General features: G+C 39.8%; 1 protein-coding gene across 1 annotated transcript in view; it reads left to right on the forward strand.

Annotated features, from left to right (window-relative positions):
- The first annotated feature begins 9,362 nt into the window (after positions 1-9,362).
- MMP2 (matrix metallopeptidase 2) overlaps positions 9,363-22,953 on the forward strand; it is a 29,409-nt gene continuing 15,818 nt past the window's right edge. The window contains exons 1-5 of the mRNA XM_053987572.1: positions 9,363-9,647; positions 13,110-13,336; positions 14,778-14,926; positions 17,037-17,165; positions 17,890-18,063. Coding sequence (XP_053843547.1) covers positions 9,504-9,647; positions 13,110-13,336; positions 14,778-14,926; positions 17,037-17,165; positions 17,890-18,063 — 823 coding nt within the window. The 5' untranslated portion in view covers positions 9,363-9,503. The remainder of the gene's footprint in view (positions 9,648-13,109; positions 13,337-14,777; positions 14,927-17,036; positions 17,166-17,889; positions 18,064-22,953) is intronic.

A 22,953-nucleotide genomic window follows, 5' to 3' on the forward strand; every position in this document is an offset into this window, starting at 1 on the left:
TCTGTTAAGTAAGCAGATATGTCAGACATATGGAGAGTAGGTCTAGGGGGCAAGTGCCATTGTTTTGCAGTCATTTCCCTCACTGTAATGGCATTTAAGAAGTTATTTGCAGCATGTAAACTAGAAGGCATGCATGTGGGCATGGTGTGAAAAACAGATTGACTAAGAAAAGCATCTGGCTTCTATACAATAGAAATATTAAAACTTAAAGCAATCAAAGGTCTTTAAAATATAGAACCCTGTCTCGTTCCCCAGCAAAGTGAATGACCAACATTCCAATGTCTATAAGAGGAAGAATCCACCCTCACAACATGCAGGAGTAAAAGACCAGATATTTGGATTTTATTGCACTTGAAAAGTTCTTGGTCAAAACACATAAGCTGTAAAGAACTCATAATTTTAAGATACTTACACAATTTTCCTTAGGATCTAGAAATTCCAGTTTGCAACATAATGAGAAGAACACTACTTTTAGTGTTACATTCTATGCAAAATGACTGTAAATTATTCATTCTCATGATTCACAACTGGCAGAGGAGACCCCCAGGGGCTGGGAGAGAGAGAAAAACTCTGAGTTGTGTGGTTCTGCCCATGCTTCAGGAGAGTACATTACACATCTTCTAAATATACGTTGCTGCACAGCTCTCACAAGGAGAAGCAAATAACAGACTTCACATCTATGATATGCCTGTAGGTGGGAAATAACTTTTCCAAACAGTCCTGCCTGTTCTCACTTTTGTTATGGCTTTGTTCTAACACTGGGCAAGGTGACTTAGCCAGCCCAAACTTTTTGTTTGGTGGAAGTGAAAAGCAGAATGAATGCAGTAAACTTTAAATCCAAGGCTTGGTGTCATGGGAGACAAAAAAGGCAAACTTCTAATAAAAGGATCTTGGAGAATGGCGAGCAAGAGCTGTGCTGAAATCATATTTTTAAATTATTTTTATCCAGTTGAATGACAGAGCTTGTCACTTCTATGTAGTATAAATGACTGAATAGCTCATATGAGCAATAATACCATGGCAGATTGAGGCAAGCCAAGATTTGATTCTTAGCTCTGCTACCAATTCATGCAGATAAATCATTCAAAGTCTTTGTGCTTTGACTTTCCCATCTGAGAAAGGAGATATTCAGCTTAGTTCACAGAAGTGTTAAAGTGTTGATCATTTTTATGCACACAGCAATGTGAACTCATTGGGTAAAAGGTGCTTTGGAAGTATTAAATATTCTCCTTGCTAATATGCCTGCTTTCCTCTTCGTATTGTTTATGAGTAGCACTATTCTTTTGAATGAACTTCACCTCATTAGAATTAGTATAGAATTTACATTCTTTGCAATAATAAATGCATTTAATTTTCCTCAACCAAATACATTCCAACCCAGCATTTAAGCATAAGACTAATCTCTTTTGTTTCACATGAATATTGAGTAAAAACAAGTGCTCAAGTGTTCTGTCAAATTGAGGCCATAAGAGTTTTTACAAGAATAAGCAGCAATTGGCAGTTAAACTGTGATTTGAAAAAAATTCGCTTCCAAATCTTGGAGAAACTATCAATAGTTTAGTTGTTATCCCACCAAAATCAATGTGGTATCAATATACACAGGTTAAAAAGCTCAGTAAAAGCAGTATCCAGAATGAAACCGCTGTTCTGGGTAAAACATCATCTCAGGTAACATGTGGACTGACATTCCCAAAGCTATTAAGGAGATCAAGCAGGAAAAAACAGTTAGCTGCAACTGCTGAGACTGTAAAGTTCCAAAAGCTCTCAATGTGAAGAGCTGAAAGCAAGACAACTTGGTGCATTTTAAAGCCTCTCACTTCCTGGAATAGGAAGGTGACTCCATCACAGATGGTAATGCTAAAAAAAATACAATAAGGTAAATTTAGTATTACAGTACAGGTGCTGCAGCTCCACAGAAGATGCCATGTTTTCAGTAATGCCTGTTAATCCATAATTTTACACGGAAGTTCCCCCTGCTTATCTTACTATCATCAGAAAAACATGTATTGATTTGCTTATGATCATAATTCCCAATTCAAATCTTTGTATTACATCACAGCAGATTGGTGAGGGAGCCTAGGAAGCACAGTAATAAAACCAGAATAAATCTTCATTTAAAATTCAGAGTAAAACCTTAAGCACTTTATTCTTTGAAAGAGAAAAAAAATGCATGATCCAGGTTTATTGTGCAGCAGCACTCATATTTTTTTAATATCATCTTGAAATCAGGAATAAAACCCAGTATAAATTGGGCCCTAGATTCCTGTCAGTCAGCAAATGGCCCTAGATTCCTGTCAGTCTTCCTGACAGGAAAATGTAGACCTGCTCTATGATCCATCAAGCTGCTTCTGGAAGTAGTTTAGCCATTTATTTGCCCTGTATTAATAATGGTCAAGTAAGAAAGAAATTAACGGCTCATAAAAAGCATAGGAAGAGTAATAAAAACATTGAAAGACAGAAAGTTGGAATTTAATCCCTTCAGAGGAACATTCTCCCTGCCCATTAAAGTGCTGCCTTTATTCAGTCATTCCCATTAACAAGGAATTCAGCCTGCTGGAGGACAGGCAGGTGGTGCCTCTCCTTTGCCTTTCCAGCTAATGGAAGTTTCCCTTTGAACTCGACACCAGCTCAGACGCTCTGTGGACCTGTAGGATTCCCTTACTTCTTCCCTGTGGGATTCCCATGGAGCCCTTAGATTTTTCTCCTTTTTGGCATCTTTGAGGTTGTGATTCTGTTCCTGCATGATGAAATGATGACCTGGTGTGACTCGTTAAAGGAAGAGAAGCTGACCTCGACACCCAGTTAAGCCAGCAGGGAGGTCGGGAGTCTGATTCCCTGAACAGCCTGCTCCAGCAGCTCCTGCCCCATGAGCACTGCCAGGAACAGGCTGATCAGGCTTGCTATGGACCCTGAGCATCCCTCTGCACACTGCAGATGGAAAATCAGTGTTTCCAGTGTGATGCCACAAAATACTGCTCAACCAGAGAGGAGCCTGCAGTTCTACAACATTCACTTTGGTTTAGCACTGTGAAAGCTGAGCCTCCGCTGCCCTAACGATGGTTAGATCTGCAGAAACAGCCCAGTGCTACTAAGACTCACATATAAATACATCTGCCAGACAAACAGCCTTAAATAATCCAATATGAGTAGCAATTTGCTGTAGCAAATTGACAATAAAAACAAAAGAAAAAAACTTCAAATAAATATGCCCCATGACTGTGCCCAGGAATTCCATTTTAACAGTTCACAAGTTGTAGTTTTAGCAGTTGGTTGAAGTACTTTATGAAAAGTTAGTAATATAAAACAAATGAACTTTTTGCAACATTACCAAGAGCAACCACTGAGGAAATCCTTTTCTCCTTTCCAGGAAAATTATTTTCTATTTATAAGTTATATTCCTATTTTTATGTTTATAACTAAGAAATTATTGCTACTGTAAAGGTAAAGATGGTAATTATAGATGGCTGAATGATGATCAATATTTAGCAAAGACATTTTTGAATCATATTTTGCTACTGTTAAACCATTTTTATAGCTACTAAATAAGATATTTCTGATTGTTTTAGCAGCTTCCAGTGACTAATTTATTCAAATGCATTTTTTTCCATTATTCATCTCCCTCTCATGGCAATTTTTTTGAAATAGCTTGACATTATTATTGAAAAGTTTCCCTTAGCTCTTTTAAATTGTACATTTTGTTTAATTTATTAGCTTTTGTATATGTAGCAGATAGTTATTCTTGTTGGTTGGTTTTGTTTGGTTGTTTGTTGGTTTCTCATGGTAAGATCATAGATTGGCCTCCATATACACAGGAGGGGAAACTAGGCAACCTCAGACAATCAACTAATCCCACAGAAAAGAAGACTTATCCCTTAGTAGACCAAATGAGGACTTCTTCTGAACCACCAGTATGTGGAAGCACCAGTAGGGAACCACCTGTATGTTTGAAGACAAATTAATTCTGTACATTGTATCCACAAAGTCCAGTTCATTATCAAATTTTAAAAATTCATTTCTAATTTAGTAGCAAACTAACAATTATATCCACGTGTCAGAGGAGCTTTCACATCCTTAGGACCTAACTTACTAAAACAGAAAGGATGAGAGAAACAAAAGGCAAATATAATTGCTACCTTAAATGCTGAAAATCACATCTGGTACCAACGGTTGACCCTTTGTACATTGTTCCACTCTCACCCCTCCATGCACACAAACACACACACTGATTTCCAACAGGTTAAAGACTCCCTCATGTGGTGGTCAGATATGGTGAATTGATCACTAAGGCCTGAGCCAGCTGCTGAGCAGACAGAGAGCACATCCAGATAATAAAAGATGTGGATTTTTAAAGCTTACATTCTGTTAGGATCAATCCTTCAACATGCAGGGCTTAGGTGAGCTCACTTGCCTGCAATATAAACGAGTTCTTGCTGAAGTTATTAATCCTTTTAAACTCAGTGGGGACTGCTGTGACTAACCATTGCTTCCTAGAGACAACCTTACTAAAGCAGATAAACTGCTAATATCACACCTTCCTCTGTTCCTACAGGGGCACACATCTCCTTCAGCCCGCTGCAGCAGGCACCCACTATTTCTGTCACAGGCACTGAAAGGCAGCTGCTTGCAGCTTAGTGACTTGCCAGTGTCAAACCCCAGAAAGAATGTAGTCCCTTGGTGTGTCACTACTGCTATTTGTGTACATGGTCCACCTTCAGGACAGGTACCACTAAGAGCGAGCAGTGAGTAGATACATGATTCCTACACATCAGGCTCTGGGGAGTCTCAGTCTGGCACCACACTCATGGCCTTGCTACATCTACCACAGTGCCCTACAAGTCAGACATGTGGTGAAAGGCATCAAAATCCCTTTTTCAGCATAGTCCAGTCCTGTGCTTGCTTCTGTGAGCTCTTTGCTTTCTTGGTACTTATAAACTTTTCTTTCCCAGACAAGAAGAAAGGCTCTGGAATGCTGATCCAGGAGAAATTGCAAAATGGGATTTCTGAAAAGAGAATGAGTCACAAGGCAACCCTGGAAAACCAAAAAGTAGCCAAAGGTCTGGCTAAACTGGACCTTGGGATATTTTCATTGGCATCTTTCCTGAAGTTCAGGCAAACTTTTCCATCACCTGAGCTTTGGGTTTTCCAGTTCCTTAGAAGTTCTGATTGCAAAACTCTGAGAACACTACAGTAGCTCTGACAACTTTAATGAGCTATTTCTTTTCCACAAATCCTGCTAAAATCAATGCAAGTCCATCTACATTAATAACTTGGTTTGCTTCCTAAACTAGAAGCCATAAACTCACAGCACATGACCTAGAAAACACACAAGAAGAGGTTTTATACACATACTGCAATAGTTTACTTGCAGACACACATCCCACTGCACCCAGTTAGAACCAGCTGAGTTGGTAATCAGAGGATCAGCTGTTTTCTTAAGACCGTAATTGTCCCGATGATTATTTATTTCTTCAGCCTAGCAACAGGTTTCAATTTAAAACATGAAACCCCACCAGGAATAAATCCACCATCCTCCCATGGCCTGTGCTCATGACACTCTGCCTAACATACTCTTCTGAAACCATGAGGAAATCATCAGCTTCTGATAAAATTTTGGAATTAGTGACAGTAGGAATTGCTACAGTGTGTTTCTGAAGGGATGACTACTCTGTAAGCAAATTATCTAGGACACCATCTGAAGTCTAATCTTGAAACCGCCGAGTGCTTCTGAATCATTTCAAAAATCATTTTCTGCTATAGAAAAATCCTTTGATAAAAACAGCATGTTAATGCATGCTCATGTTTCTCTTATCACAGTCAGATCTACCTAGATATGTAGCTTCCAGCTCAAAAGACATCATGATTCCCTTTTTACTGGTATTATTGAAATATGTCCTCAAAGAGGTATTTGCCTTCTCTGTGTCTGCCATACAGTAACTATTAATGTACAAAAGTAGACATTTAAAAGGTACATTTGGCATCTTACTCACAAAGTAGATGACTCAGGAGAGATACCTCAATGTGTGTATCAGACAAATACCTAATATAGAAATTATATGCAACAGAGAAATTATTTTTTTTCCTACAAATACATAAAAGCAGTAATAGGAGATACAACTCCGTTCATCTTCTGTAGCTAACCCAGAGGTAGCATCTCTCTACGTATACAAAATATCTTACAGAGAATTAAGGTAAAAGGAAGGAGATCTAGATTATTGCTTCAGCTCTTCCAAAGAGCTGGTAGATGGCCTTAGGTTTTCTTCTCAGCAGGGCTTTTTCTTCTTTCCCTGTGTTTTGTATTGCCTCTTTCTTTAATGTTTAACTTCTAGGAAGTCTACCCAGAAGTCATTAATTACTGTCAGAGGTAATCTCTTCAGAATATGGAGGGCTGAGGAATGTCTATACAGCAAACACTAACAGCAGTTATCCTGTCAATCTGTCAGTGTCAGAACACATCCCTTCAGATCCTTCAGTCTGTCTCCCTGATTTTGGGCTTATCTAGTCTGAGATAAGAAAACACATCATACCATGTCTTCAAATTCAGCAAGAGTGGTAGGGTGAGGGGTAATTTGGGCTGTAACAGACCTCAGGAGTCATTTAGCCCAACCTCAAATCTCAACTCAAAGCAGAGGCCAGCCAGCAGCAGAATGTCCCCACTGCAAGTACTGAGCACCACTGCGCTCCCAGCCTGTAAAAGCAGCACCTCTGTAGCACACTAAGAACAGGATGATAGCATAGAGCTTAAAGACAAATACAAGGAGATTAGAAGCCTTTTACCCCAAATATAGTCTCAATACAATAGGGCTTCTATTCTAACAAAGCGTGACCAGAATTTATTTTGCTTTGCCAATCTGAGAGAGGGCAGCTCAGACAGTATCTCTGATGTCATGTGCTAATGAAAGAGAATGTTTTCACTGACTGCTCAGAAGCTCAATCTGTTGGTTCATCCAATACCCATAAATCAAATATCCTATTATGTATTATGTTTCCTAATTGAACATAACTTGCTTAACTGCTCACACACTGAAGTAGTACCAGCAAAGCAATTTACCAGCAAAAATACAAAGGTGAGAAACAATGCTTCACTGCAGGTCTGCATGGTTTCTGTTGCTTTGCCAATTTCTTTTACAAAGTGTATTTAAAAGGTGACCTCAACCTACCCTCCCTGACAGCAAGGATAAGAAACAAAATACAGTGAGATTTTCACACTGCACAGACCTCACAGTCTATTCAAAGTTTCCTCATCCATTTCTGATCCGATATTCATTAGGACAGACAGAGAACAGAGCATTCATTAGTTTTCAATGAGGCTTATGAGTGCAACTGGAATGTTCCAGGACACATTTGGCTTTAAACGGCTTCACCACAGTACCCTTCTAAATGAAAGCTGCTAAGCTGTCATAAATTACATTAAAATTCTTATGAAAATGACGTGGTTCTCATGCCTTAAGATTTACATCAGTCTTTGACCTAACATGGAGCACAGAGATAACTGCAGAATTTGCAACATGATCCATAATATTTGTACTTGCTTAATTAAGGAGACCTAAGAGTAACTTGGCACATATAGTGAAGGCTTCCTTGGCCTTTGTTCTCTTACAGTGTCACATGGCCAGATACAAATATGAGCTGTCATCACAAACAAAGCAGAAGAGTCATTCCCCACAACCAAGTACCAGGCTCTGGAAAAACTGGATCATATTTTCAGAACTGCTGTTTATTAAGGGAACACTTTAAATGACCGTGGATTTTTGCTGATGGGGAAAAGCTAAAAAAGAATGTGTCATTTCAAAGCTGAACCATTAGGGGAAAGTTGTTCACTATAACTCAAGTCAGGTTGGATTTGTTCCTGAAAGGATGAGTGGGGATAAGTACAAAGCCACTTGCTGACAAAGACAGCTCCATTCACACACAAGTTCCCGTAACTCCTCATTCTCTCCTGAGCCTCAAGTGTTGTTTCCCATGGCTGATTCACCCAGCAGCCCTGCATACAGCTGCTGTGTTGGGCTCCCAGTGCAAGGGTATGGGCAGCAAAATCCCCAGCAAATGCTTTCTCCGGGAGCCTCTCAGCCCTCTCCTTGAAACCCTTGCCTTTGTGAAAGACTATTCACATCATGGATGATGGGGTGCAGTCAGCAAAATAGCTTGATATTAGCATAAATCTAATTACTGCCAATATTAACTATTTACAACCAATTCTCAAATATCAGTGAACACCAAACACCTGCATATTAGCAGCCCTATTTGTTAACAGGTCATACCTGGAAAACTCTCATTTAGCACTGATTGGAAAGCCCTGCCAATCTTTATGGTTACATACACGTCAGAGGAACGTTCATAGCTGGACTTGTGTTCAGTAGAAACAGTAGACCCTTGGCTGGCCAGAACACAGTTTGCAATCATGCAGATTTGCCAGCCTCCCATCTTGAAAAATCATGAGCCAAATCCCTAGATTAGGGAAATTCAGCTAAAATAATATTCCACTAGTAATAGCACCTCAAAGACATCAATATTATGAATGACACAATAGACAAATGTCCATGACAATGGCCATATTTACACCAAAATTTCAGATTAAGGCAGTTGCACCAGGAGCTCAAACCCCCATTACAAGCAAACACTGAATTTTGTACAATTTCCCTGACATCCTTTATTGAAGTTCATTTCTGTTGCCGAATCTGCCTAATTATCTTTTACTCTGTAGGGGTAAGGTGATATCTATTGGTGGCAAAGCCTAAAGCTGGTTCTGAACCCAGCAAGCCACAGTGATCTTACTGAGAGCTCTGCACATTGTGCAGAGAGCAGGGAGGGAGCGAGGCTCACACGGAGCAGGGCTCATGAGCCCTGAGTACAGACCCACACTCTGTGTAGCCTCAGCAGGAGGGAGACAAGAAGTGCTCAGCTGCACTGCCCTGTGTAGAGTCTGTCTCAAAATCCATAATCAAAATGTTTGCTGCAAGGCACTGTGTGGGAGCATATTATGACTAAATGCATGTCATTATATCTGTGCCATAAAAATAGGCTAAAAAATAGTAAAAAATGCTTAGGCAGGAAAAGAATGCTTAGTAATTTTTTTCTGTTTTTCTGGTTTTTTTAATTTAAAATATATGTGAGATACCTTGTCTTCAGGATTAAGTCAGGTTTTGGTTTTTTTCCACTTCTATGGCATAAATAAATGCTTTCGTATATGCAAATGAGGAGAAAATGTGGCCTCTTTCAGCAATAGTAACTATCTGCCTGTTGCTACCTTAAAATCACAGCAATCACATCTGGTAACTGCCCTTTTCTCATGTTTCCACTAGTTTTCAGACTTCCTCTTGTGGTAGCTTGAGACTGCGCATCTGGATGTTTTAAACATACAAAGGAACTGCTAGAGCAAGCAAAAGGGAAAACGGTGCTGGGAGTTAAGATGTGCAGATAAGCAACTGGTGCACTTTGCAGCTAAAGTAACGGAGAGGCAGTGGGGAAAAGCTTTTTCCAAAGAGGAGAGCACAAGTTTAGGCAGAATGAAGACTCACATTGGCCGTGGCTTTGTTTTTAAAGTACTATTCATCCAAGTTTATCTTTTTAACAAAACTTTAGCCGCACCGTCACCAATCATTAAGTTTCCTGGAGACAGCACTCCCAAAACAGACAAAGAGCTAGCAGTGGTAAGTGTTGGTTTCATCTTTGCTTCGGATTTATATTGTTGTTTCATAAGCAGATGTTTCTTTCTTGATTCAGCTGAGGCTAAGGAATGACTGTAGCATTCTTTCCCTGAGTCTCTGGAAGTGCTAGCTAGCTAGCAAAGGTATCAGCTTTCAAAAGTTAAAACTGGAGCCAAGTAATGTTTCCTCTCTTAAAAATTTTAAAGCCAGCAAAAAAAGTCGGTTTTTTGTTTTTTTGGGGTTTTTTTTTGTTTCCCTTAAGTCTCAAGATACAAAATATTTTCATTAAATCATCATGACTATAATCAAAAAATTGCAATGGTAAGAGGGGAGAAGGGCACATAAGCGACATCTAATTTTTTTACTTAAGTAGAAGTGAGGGCAGTTGAGACTCCCTTAATGCATGTATCACAGCTTTCAGAAGTGTGTTTTCCAGATTGTTTACTGTGCATTGCATAAACACTGCTTTAAGGGACACTACAACTGAAAGCTGGCTCGAATTTCAGAAGCCATTGTGACTAGTTTTGACTTTGGAAAACAATCTCACCGAGGTTTAAAGAATTTTTTCTCACATCCAATCTGGAACAAAAAAGGGAATTTGTATTTCTGTATATTAGCAAATTATAGCTCTAACTCTACAGCATTTTATTCTAACCTTTTTTTAACCCTGTGGATGTTCATAAAAGTGATACTATGGGGAAGTCAATTTAAAGGGAAATTGAGATGGATTATCCTTATTTTAGCATGTAAATTATAGACTAAATTAAAGACTAATTATTTCTCTTCTTCAGCAGTAAATCCATTTTAAGGAGAATTGAGATAAATTATTCTTATTTTAGGACACAGAGACTTGAAAGTTGGTCACTTTCCTTTAGGAGTTTGTCTGCATCTTGGGAAAGTTTGCCAGGTTAAAGGAGGTCTGAGGGAGGGTACAGAGAGAATTTCCAGTTGGGAGCTGTGTCAGAAAGTTTCAGAAAAACAGACAAACTGACCCAAATAGGACATTCCTCTGCCGTTAACAAAACAAATTCACCCAAGGTTTTGCCTTAGCAGCACAGTAGCCAAGAGCTGGGGGCGGGGGCAGTGCATTTGGGAGAGGAGAGTGGGGTCCCACGTGTCTAACAGCAATTTATCCACTCTAAGAGAATCTATTTTCTTAGACACAGACAGGCTTTTATCCAATAACTGCAATCCACATCTCCCCTCATCTGTGTTTCTTTCAAACAACCTATTTATTATGTGTACTCAGAGGAAAATTACAAGCTGGTTTAACACTGCAGTCCTTCTTTGTCTTTCTTGGGGTATTCTTGGGCAATGCTAACTGGCTGCCTTTCCTCACACCCTCAGTCAGAACAGCCCCAACCCTCAGCATCAGAACACAAATTGCTATGTTGCAGCTGGACCCTGTTTCATTAATGAGCTGGATCAAAATTCCAGATCACCACAGCTCCCTGCTGACTCTGGGGAAACTGCATTTCACAGCCTAGGCCAAGATGTGGTTTGCATAGACATTACATTTTGTTCAAGATTCTCTCCTCATAGAACAGCTGATCATGGTCACTTCTCATCTTCAATAAAATCTCCATTTTAGGAAAAACTGAAAGGGGCTAGCTTTTTATTTAGAATCCTAGCAAGTAAAATTCTTCACCATGCCTCAGTTTATAGTTTTGATTGTATAGCCTGCTCCCAAACCTAAAATGGCAAGAGCAGCAGCCTGGTTCTTCAGTAAATGTCAGTCCTGACATGCAGTCAGTATTACACCATGGTATGTCATTGGGGGATGCAAGCAAAGGCATAGGAAAACCCATCAAATTACATGAAATGAAAACTAGGATAAGAACCAAACTGGCTTGTTTGATTACGTTCTCAATGCATTTCACATAATTTCCACCAGGCCCCATTAACTACATGTGGAGAGCAGCTCAGTGGAAGCAAAGATGAAGCCACTGTGTGTCCTTCATTTGCCAGTACCACAGTCCCCACTGGAGAAATACCACATCAGGGGTTACAAAAATCACAAAAACTAGCCATAGTCTGTGCTCAATCATGATGGATGGAGGACCTTCTGAAGGAAATGGTGTAACATCTTGATTAAATCCTTTTCTGAGTAATCCCTGAACCTTTTCCTATGCTGGGCAGATGAGGTTAGCCTGGACTTTGTGAGGAAGGTGGTGAAAGCTAGACTTGACCAACTGCAGTTATCAAATATCCTCTGCTTTATTTTGCTGGTGTTGTGGTTTTATCCCGTCTCCTGGGTGAACTTAAGTAATTAATTAGACACATGAAAAAGGTTTCTCTTGGGAATACTTGGTGGTGCAAGAACTTAAATGTGTAGTCATTTTGTCAGGCTTCTTGTAATCCTGTTTGAAATAGTTCTCCCCGATATTCCTCATATATTTTTGGCAAATGTACCTTTACCTTATTCAGGTGTCTTCCTCCCTTGGACTTGTAGTTAATACTGGGATACCATACCTGAAGGGTGTTTCTTCCTCAGCTGCAGACTGTTTTTTACTGGAAAGATCAGTAACTTGCAACCTTCCTGTCTCACAGCACCGTTGGCAAGGGCACCTCTCAGCTCTGTGCAGTGCCAAGCACCCATTTGGGTGCAGTTTGGGAATACCTGCCATTTCACATGGCTTCTCTTTCACAGAAGGGCATAAAACACTGTAAATCCATCCTTAAGAGAAGGAGAGGAGACTTTAGTGGGTATTATTTTAGGAGATGAAAATAATGTGATTTGTGCCATCTTTTTGGTCCCTTATGACCACTCTTTTTTAATGAGAAAGAACTTTGTGAACTGCCACCACAGCTGTATCAGAAACATCAGTCTGGCCATAATGTGCTGGAGCTTTCAATGGAGTTTTAAGTATGCAAATATTGATTGGCTGCAGTGTCCAAGCAACTGAGATGTTACCAAATACTTTCTTCCTCAAGTCTTTGCAATGTTTGACTCAAAAGCAAACACATCCAACATTCAAACAACTCTTGGTTTGAGTAAAGAATGGGGTTTTTCTTTGCAATCAATGTGGTCTCATTTGTGGGGTTGCTTTGATTTCTTGAGAAGTTTCTCAATAATGCAGCTTCTTCCAACAAAACATTGCACAAAATCTAAAACTGTAAGCAGATTTATGCACAATAAAGAAACAAAAAAAAGGTAAACCCATTTTTACTTTGTAGTTCTACATTAAAGCTCTATGTTCTAATAACTGAAAGCAATTTATTAAGTAAAGGTGATAGCTAATAATGGAAATGATAATTTAATTAGCAACATCATGTGATCAAGGATTCTTTGTATCAAGAAGATTCTGCTGGTCCCTCACTTACTAGTAATTGTAATTTTTAAAAGAAAACTTGCAAATTACAGAAGGAAAGCTAACATGGAATTATAGTATTTATTTATTTATAATGATTAACTATTTATTTTATTAATTTTAAAGTCTTTGTTCTGTGCTTTTTTTCCCCAAGCAATACCTGAATAAATACTATGGCTGCCCAAAAGACAATTGCAATTTATTTGTCCTGAAAGATACTCTGAAGAAAATGCAGAAATTTTTTGGGCTGCCTGAAACAGGAGATCTGGATCAAAATACTATTGAGACAATGAAGAAACCCCGCTGTGGTAACCCTGACGTAGCCAATTACAACTTCTTTGCGAGAAAGCCAAAATGGGAAAAGAATCATATAACATACAGGTACAGACTGGTAATGGTGGGCTCTGTTCACATCACCCATAGCACTTCCAAGAGCTAAAGAAGGCACTTAGAAATGCAGCAGCTGTTTAGAGGACTAGACAAGATTCCTTGAATTAGAACCCCCTGGTGTTTGGATAACTACCAAATGCTCTAACAAACACCTCTGTCATTTCAAATTGTAATACATCAGAAGGAAACATATCAACGTCAACTTTCTGGTTCTGGTTGAAACTGAAGAGATTTTGGGTTTACTCTTTGCTCTGCAGCAAGCATCCCAAGGGAGCTGGAGCAGGAGTATCTCACCTGCCCATCTGCTCCAGGAGGACCAAAGTACTTATTAATTGCAGAGGCCAAACTCCTCTTCATTTTGCAGTCCTAAAAAGGAGATGATTAAATAAATTTTAAAATCAAACAGATGTATTTTAGATACATACAAACATGAGTTACAACAAGCCAATTGCAATAAGTTTGGCACATTCTAATTTCATCTTCTTCTGAAGAGTTAGGGACCAATACAGCTCTCATTGTGGTAAAAAACTCATTACCTTAGGTGGTCCATGAACAGACATTTACCACCAATGAGAAAAACCAGCAGACTTGTCGTAGCTGCTTGACCTAATCTTCTGTTCCCTCAAAAGTTTGCACTCAAAGCATCCTTTGGGCTGCAACTAACCTAATAACAACTGAAAAAACCTGTGGCAGCTCACAGCCCCTACTTGCTGGTGTGTCTCCTCTAAATCTTCCTCATCCTCCTTAGGCATAAAGTCGTTTCTCTCACTATGCACAGCCCCAGCTGCAAAGAATTGGAAACTTGTCTTTACAAGGAATATAGCAGGTTATAATATAAGGCACTAAGAGGTCTGATTAAAGCATTTGAAGAAGAAGAAAGCAGCACACTTTTTTTTCAGTTTGTCCCTTCTCAGGTCAGGCCTACAGCTTTATCTTACATGCTTTTCCCTCCTATCTCCCCATGTATCTTATTTCCAATGTATCCCACACACAGTTAAAGGATTAGCATTCCACAGGGATTAAACAGTATACAGATAGCAACACAGGTGAGGGAGAAGGGCTGCTTTTCTTTCTTATTAAAGAGCAAAACAATGCACACTTGAAACTTTCAGAATGTTACTGAGCTCCTCTTCTGCTCTCAGTGCTGATGCAGAACCCAGAAAGTTTTGTGCAAGGCCCACTGCCATCCAGGCATTACAGCCTCTGGATTTACATTTTTCTTCTTGCTGCTGAGTCAATTCCAAAAGAAAATAAACAGTAAATGCCACATCTAAACTCATCTCTGAATCAAAGGGAGGTGTCTGGGTCTCATGTGCAGCAGTGTTACCTCTTAGCTGGTTTCACTGCTGAGCCTACTCAGTGTGTTGAGCAGTAAACAGCTAATACAGGGAGGATGTTTGTGTGTTACTTAACTGTTGCTTTTACCTCTAAGGATTATAGGCTATACCCCGGATTTGGATCCTGAGACAGTAGATGATGCCTTTGCTCGAGCCTTTCAAGTCTGGAGTGATGTCACACCACTGAGATTTAACCGAATAAATGATGGAGAAGCAGACATTATGATTAATTTTGGTCGATGGGGTATATCTTTCTATTTTTACTTATGCTTTTGATTTTGTTCCTGTTATTAATCTTCAGTTTAGAGTGATCCACCCTCAATAAGTAGCACCCATGAGCCTTTCTGGCAAACCTTGTCCTAGCTCACACTTGGCTCATACAAGCTAAGATCTAATTTCGCTAAGATGTTTTCTTATACATGAGAGAGAAAGAGAGAGAGAGAAGTATTTATACAATATCCTTACTCTATATTTATCTTTCCGAAAGAGAATTGCTAGGGGCAACATTTTATTTTTAAATTTACAAATCAGAAATATGACTGAGACATATTGATACAGATCTTCAGATGGTGTGAGCTGGCTTCCTGCCACAGAAGAGAATGGAATGCCGTGATACCATTTATTTATAGCTCTGTATGCTGTCTTCCAGTGATAGTGGTGAGGGTTCTAACATATTAGAGCTTAAAAATGGATTTGTGACTTCAAATTTTGACTCCATAGCTGGTTTTCATTCTTTTAGCATGGCAGAAGGCAAGCTTTCAATGCATTCTTTGATCTTGAAGAATTTAAAAATATGGATCATGAGCTGAACTATGGTTTGAGTACAGCTGATAATGGGTGACTTGATTCATTTTCATTGTGCATGTCTTCTCAATTAATTTTGGTTTCCTCTGAAAGAATGTTTATGGCTTTTCAGTGTAAACATGGGGCATTTAGCTACTTCTGGATAGTCACAGAATTTTTAATACTAATGAAGATACTTGTGCAGCCAATTACTTGGGAGGTTGACTTTGGAAGTTAAGTGAACAGTTCAAAGAATAACTGAGCTCTTTGTAAAAGCTTTAATTTCAAGCTGGTTTTTTTTGCTTTAGCTACTGATGAGTTGACCTCAAAAGCTGTAGAGATTCTGTACACTCAGGACTTCAGATCCTCATCCAGACTGGCTCGGTTTAAAAAAAAAAAAAAAAAGTCCACAAAAGCAGAAGTGTTTCTGCTGGTTTTAGTACTTGGCTATAGCCAGCTAAAAATCTATGGGCAAAGAGCTCCTTCCAAATTCAGTCATTGCTATCACTTTACTGCAGGTCATATTCACAGGGCCTGAGACATGCACAAGGTTTCTTAATTTTTAACCTTTCTCTTAAGGGTCTAGTTTGAAAAAAATGGGATTGCAGCACCTAACATAGATCAGAATCTTGTCCTTCACAACTGACACACTAGTCTCCTGAAGGGAATTAACTGAACTGGTATTAGGAGTGACACCAGCCTGAAATCAGTGTAACAGAGGAGAGAATCAGGCCTGTGTATTTAGGGCTTCTGTTAAATGCCAAGACATCAGACCAAAAGACCAGAAATGATGCAACTGGAGATGCTGGCAGCCAGCTTTGATGCACAGGTCAGTGTGGTGGGAGAGCTATGAATACCAGGGCTATGCCCGTGCCAGCCTGCCTTACCCACAAGTGGTGTACTTCCAAGAAAAGCCTACAGTGTAATAACAGCGGAGCTGCTTAACCTGCTGCTGCCCTGTGAGCTGCCTGAGTGCTTGAAGTGAAGGAGGAATAGGCTCCTTCAGGGCTCAGAGCAGCAAGAGCAAGCTGGCTTTCCAGAGCTCACTGCTGAGACAGCCAGCTATGCCTTCCTGCTGGGGCAGTGGGTATCCTGCACAGAGGAAAGAGCACAACAATCGCAGGTGCAGCAGAAAAGAGCAGCCTGCAAAGTGAAATCTGCCTCTACTTTCCAATCTGTGTTGGAGAGTGGTAGGAACCACCTGAAAATATCACTCATCTACAGTATTTAAGTTACATCCCCCTGTCAGCCTCCATCAAGAAACAGCACTGTGTGTGCAGTTGTACATCTCAGGTACAATAGTTCACTATTCTTCACAATTTTTTATTTCTTTCCACCACACTTAGGAGATATAAAATACCATGCTGTGACAACTGCAGTACTGACACTTCATGTTCTTTGTTAGAACTGGCTGCTTCTCTTCCGGATCAGTCTTGCTAGCACAACCCAAACCAGTAAATTCCCTCACTAAAGTATTCTGCTGCTGTCTTGGATGGGAAAGTATGCATTCATGTATAGACTCTGCCTGAGGGCATTAGAAACTGCTCATTTTTGTCTGCTCACTCCTGCAGAACATGGTGATGGCTATCCCTTTGATGGCAAAGATGGTCTCCTGGCCCATGCCTTTGCACCAGGACCAGGAATTGGAGGAGACTCCCATTTTGATGATGATGAACTGTGGACTCTCGGGGAGGGACAAGGTACGTGACTTTTTCATGTTTCAGAACATACAGCCTGCTGGCTGCTCTATTTTAATGCTGCATTAAATATTTTCATTGACTGTCAGTAAGTATTAGGAGGTGAAAATTCATTTATACAATTTTAAATTTCTGCCATTAAAACAATGCTATGCAAAAGTGATTTATCTATGCATTAGTATATATTCCAGCACCAATACTGTATTCTTAAGACTCCATGTGACAAACTGAAATAAACCCCAAGATCTGGGTGTGTCTGTGTTTCCACCCTGTCCCCCCTGCTACAGCAAATGTCATGCAAGGCCCATTGGAAATACCAAAGTGGTTTATGAGGCACAAGGCATGTTCAGCTCATGTTCAGCTGTTGCCTGGAACCTTTGAAACTATACTGAACATTTTAGACCATATTACTTAAGAAACTAAATTACTAAATGTATTAACAGCACATTTTTAAAATTTGCCTTGCCATAGTAACAACATATATATTTTTCTGGGCTGATTCTAACACTCCACTGTGAGTAATATCCATGTAATTATTTTTAAATTACCAGTTTATATTTCAGCTATGATCATCTTGCCAATAGAGAGACCAGCAGCATATTGAATTTCAAAGTGGAAATTCAGACTGCATTTCTATATCAGTATCTTCCAGGAAAAGATGTCCAGAAACTGTATTTTTTGTATCAGTGGGTGGCTAACTTCAGCACTGCATTTGTTCTCCCTATAGTGGTCAGAGTGAAGTATGGAAATGCAGATGGTGAATATTGCAAATTTCCCTTCTGGTTCAATGGCAAGGAATACAACAGCTGCACAGATGCAGGACGCAGCGATGGATTCCTCTGGTGTTCCACAACCAAAGACTTTGATGCAGATGGGAAATATGGCTTTTGTCCCCATGAGTGTGAGTAGACCAATGTTTCTACTGTTTTTTTTTCTGGCAGACTGTTCCCTTCTTCTTTGCTCATCCACTTCTTCTTGTGCTTTTCTCACTTCCTTCCCTTTCAGATAAAGGAATGAATGTCTTTCAGAAATCATAACATACCAGTACCTGTACAAAATTATTAGAAATCCATGAAAACTAAGACTGTAGTTCATTTCTACCTGCTTGGAATATGAACAGAACTCTCTTTCACAAGAATTTGATTTCATATTTGGAAACATTAATTTGCAGATTAGAGAAAGTGTATAATGTCTTCATGTAGTCATAACTTTTAAAATTAAACACAAGATTGTCATTATTATCTTTCAAATGTATTTATGGCAATATGTTTCCTGTTAAAACAACAGGAACACGTATTTCTGTACTTGAAAATCTTAATGAACCTTTACAGCTTGAAGATATAACATTTCAGACAATTTATTGGTATGAGTGTTAATTTCATCTCCTGTACATCACACAGCAGGAAACCTTTAGAGAAGCAATTAAGTATAATTGGCTGTAGCCTACTGAGATAATTTATCAGCAGTGAGAAGAGTAGAGAAGGTAAGGTGCATTCAGCCACTCGTTCCATCTCCTGTTTGCTAGCTCCTGGCACATATATTAACAGCCATTCCCAGTACTGCAGTTTCCCACATTAATTTTTTTCCCTTTGTACGTAACCAGCTATTAGCTCTGGGGAGTGTTTCATCACTCTTTACCTTTCATATCAAGCCCTGGGTCACTAAAATTCCTGTCTATTACTCCGGGGTCTTAACAAATGAGGAGAGTTTTAAAGAGAACAAACCAGAAAGCAATGGTGCTTTTTTTCATATTCATGCTAATCCTGGTTGAAACAATAGTACTAAATTTACAGTATTGTGGCTACATGCAGTCAGTACCAGGAAAGAGAATGCAGATTGCTGAAAGAAAGTTAGTGATGCCTTAAGCTAACAACACATGTTCAGGGGTTTGCCAGCCCAAGAGTGCACAAGTAGAGCCCAACATGTCCCAGCATACAAGTATTGCCACACATGTACATGTATTAATATGTACCTGTCTGAAAAGAAACACATTTTCCAAAAGTTTGCAGATATGTGCACATAGAAAAAGTTCAAAACAGGATTCTCTGGAATCCTGTTGTAGCTAAACACTAAATGGAGTCCTGCTTGACAAATTGTTGGGCTTTTTCAAGCAAGACCATACAGTTTCAAATACAAAGTTACATATTTTCTGCATCAGGATGGTGGTGATTTCCAAAGACAATCTGTTGTAGAACATATCAGTCTTCTAGCCCTAATGTGGTAAAAAGTTATTCTTTAATTTCCAAACCCCTAATTGCCTGTTAAAGATCACATTTAGAGCTAGGATCTACCCTGGTGACAGCTATTTATACAGCTACAGAGGATGAACAAGCAGGAGTAGGAACTTTATACAGACTACAATTGATTTTTTTTAAAGTTATTGTTAGTGGTATGGCTTCCAGAGTATTTACTTCAGCATGCTATAAGTGTGCACATGCACATAGCTGCACAATCTTTCTTTTTTCTTTTTTTTTTTGGGGGGGGGGAAACTTTGCCATCTCCTTCATTTCCCACCTTTCCCCAAATCTCCTCTTCCTTGGGTTAATTCTTTCAGCCAGAAAAGATAAAAATTTGGCTCATTTCTTTAAAATACTGCAAGCACCCAGATAGTCAGAAGGAAGCCCAGAATATAGGCAGCTGGAGAAATGGAGATCCACATACCCTGACTGATACACTTCTGTAACATCCTAAGGTCATGCAAGGCTGAAAATATAAGCAGTGAAGCACTGTCAGGGAGAGCTGATTCTGAAAGTGAAGTTCCTGGAAATGCCAGTGTCAACGTTTCTGAAATGGAACAGAAGAGTTTCAGCCTTTTGTTTCTGATGTAATTGTTTTGCAAGATCCATGAACAGTTATGCACAGATGTTTCTAATTAAATGCAGAGTGGCATTGTTCACTCATTATTCCAAGGCACCATTTGCTAAACCCCAGCTAATACATTCAGATAGGGGAGGATTTACATCAGAGACTCTGTGCTGGGGGCAACATTCCTTCTTGTTGGCCTTTGTTTCTCACTGAAATTATTTTCAATTCTTCTCATTATAGAGCCACAGTGCATATATGGAAACATCTTTACTGCTATGGTGCTGCACCAGGCTTTTCTAAAGTTAATCCCAGATCTGTACCTCAAGTTTGTAAACTGATTGAACTATAGTTTGTCAAAGCAAAAGGCAAAGCAGAGAGTTATCTACCTACTACACAAACCTTACACAGGTGTGCTGAACTTCTCCTTTGCCATATGGAATATGGATCTTGCCATATGGATCTTGATTATCTCGCATTTGCAAACTCCACTGACACTACAGGCAGTTTAGGCTCCTAACTTTGGTCCTCCAAGATCTAAAAATGAGCCCTCTGCCTGTACCTCCCTCACACTCACCACAGCTCCTACAGGCTGCTGCCCGACCTCTCTCCCAGGCAGAGCCCTCCTGAAGCTGCAGCCACCTCCGCCTTGGATCTGTGCCACGGGGGTTTTAGCAGCCTTCCAGCATGAGGTTTCCTGACATCACAACTGGCTGATTTTTCTAGGAAGAGCTAAAAGTGAAGTTCACATATTAGTAATGTCCAGTCTGAATCTGCTCTCACTTCAGTGTTATCTTCACCAGTTTTTAAACTGCTGAGCTTACCAAGATGCAGAACTAGGCCCTTTAAGGTCCCCTTACAAGTAAATTGCCCTTTTGTTTTGGGGAAGCTGCCCTAGTCTCCAACTTTCATTTACATTAAAGCAATTTTATAGTAAGGAGGGGAGCATTGAAAACTTAATAAACCATTGTTGTTACCATCACATGATGTAGCCTCAAGCAAAATGAAAAACTGCATTCTGACTGTGACTCAGAAAGGCTGCATGCAAAGAGACTGGCTTTCCATATGGTTTTTGCAACTCAGCCACATGTAAACCAATATAAAAAAGGCTATTAAAATGCAGAGTTTGCCAGACCTAGAGCTGGAAGCAGCTCATGGTAAGTGAGTCATCTAAACAACTCAGTTTAACTTTGCTCTCCAATTCTATCATTACTTTAAAAAAAAATTAAAAAATAAAAAAAAATTTAAAATAAAGTTCTTCTCCAATCACAATAGTCCTACTTAATGCATCTTTCCTATCTTAGTACAGCATCTGAGACAAAACCCAACATTTGCAGCTTGCCCTTTTGGGGAGGCACAGTATGTGTTGCAGACAGGACCCCATCCATGCCCAGGATGAAGAAGGATAGAATCACTGCTGTAGGCAGAGCAGAGGTTCAGCAAATGTGTGTGTGAGCCAGGCCTGCAAAGCTCCAAGTCCTCTCATTAGTGGCACTGGAACTTCTATAACTTACCAGTTCATGTCCTTAATGCTGTGGCCAATTACTGGTTTAAATGTAAAAGGCAAAATGGACCATCTGTGTCACAATAGCCCATTGTCAGAACCCTTTCCCAATCACCCTGAAGCCAGAAGAGGTCTGGGGGGTTTATTTAGTGCCACTCTAAAGAAGCACACACATAAACAATGCCTCTCCCACTGATGCATCAGACTAAGAAAAGGCAAACCCCCTCCAACCCTACTCGAACACTGAGGCTGTAATGGCTGTTGGGTCATCAAAAACAACAGCAAAATTAGAACTAACCTGCCAAGCTTCTCACACACACATTTGGGTTTTAGCTGCAGCTTTAAACTGGATGAGAGAGGGGGGGAAAGGTACCCTTGGACACCTTAAAAAGGCCAAATCGTGCATGCTTTACACTGGGAATTCAAACAGATAAGTCATTCTGCAGTGCTGTTGTTAAAATTCCTGGGGAATTAGCATATGAATGAATGAAGGATTTTGATCTCTGTTCAGGGCAAGGCCTAGAGGAGTTTGTTGCCTTCACAGTCTCTTCTCACCAGCACATGGCACAGCACATTGTCCTACCACAGAGGATTCCCACTGATAGAGCAGCCAGGAGAAGACACAGTCTTCTGATTCACAAGATGTCTGATACTCCAAGCCACCTGCATTTTCATAGAAATCAATTTGAACTCACATTTTTTAAAATATCAGCATGTGAGATTGTATTTGTCTTCCTCTAGATAATCCAGAAAGTTTAGTAAAATCCTAAAACCAATCTCAGAACTCAAGTAATTTTAATCTGAACCATTTTAATCTCTCATTTATGAGAAAGATTTCTGGTTCTCAGGGTTGAGCTATGGGGCCTTGTTTGTGCATATAGACTGACAATGAACACTCTTCATCCCCTCCCCTCCCCCAGAAGACCAATACAAAACCTTCAGGAACACTGACCAAGCAAAGGACAGGAGAAGCCTCCAGTGTTCAGCTTTCTTGGACCAGTCATACTTGTCCTCTCCTGCTTCTCTATTGAGAGGCTGAGCAGAGATTCTCAGAAATGGGAAGCAAACATAGAGGAAGAACCTACAGGTTATTATTCAATTTTACTGTACACCAGGATTTTAGAGAAACTCTGCCCAAAGTCTGCCATTCTAGCTAACATCTCTGACAGAAGGCAAATGAATCAGCTCAGAGCTAAGGAATATGAGTGACTTGCTCAGAACCCTCTTTCTAAATGCTGTTTTAAGAAGGAATATCAAGTTCGTGTTATGAGTTTGTGCTAAGATCAATCAGCCATTCCCTCCTATACACTTGTGAGACTGTGACAGCCCTGGTCTCTCTTGCCAAGGCATTTCAATGCTGGTTAATACAGAGGTTCTGACTGTGAAGTGCGTCACACCTGCTGGGTGTCCATTGTCTGTCCAGACCTGGGCACATTCCCACAGGCACTCTGGGATTCCTTGTTGGTACTGAGCTTTGTGTATTGA

Source organism: Vidua macroura, chromosome 11 (genome assembly GCF_024509145.1).
Source record: "Vidua macroura isolate BioBank_ID:100142 chromosome 11, ASM2450914v1, whole genome shotgun sequence".
Classification (NCBI taxonomy): domain Eukaryota; kingdom Metazoa; phylum Chordata; class Aves; order Passeriformes; family Viduidae; genus Vidua; species Vidua macroura.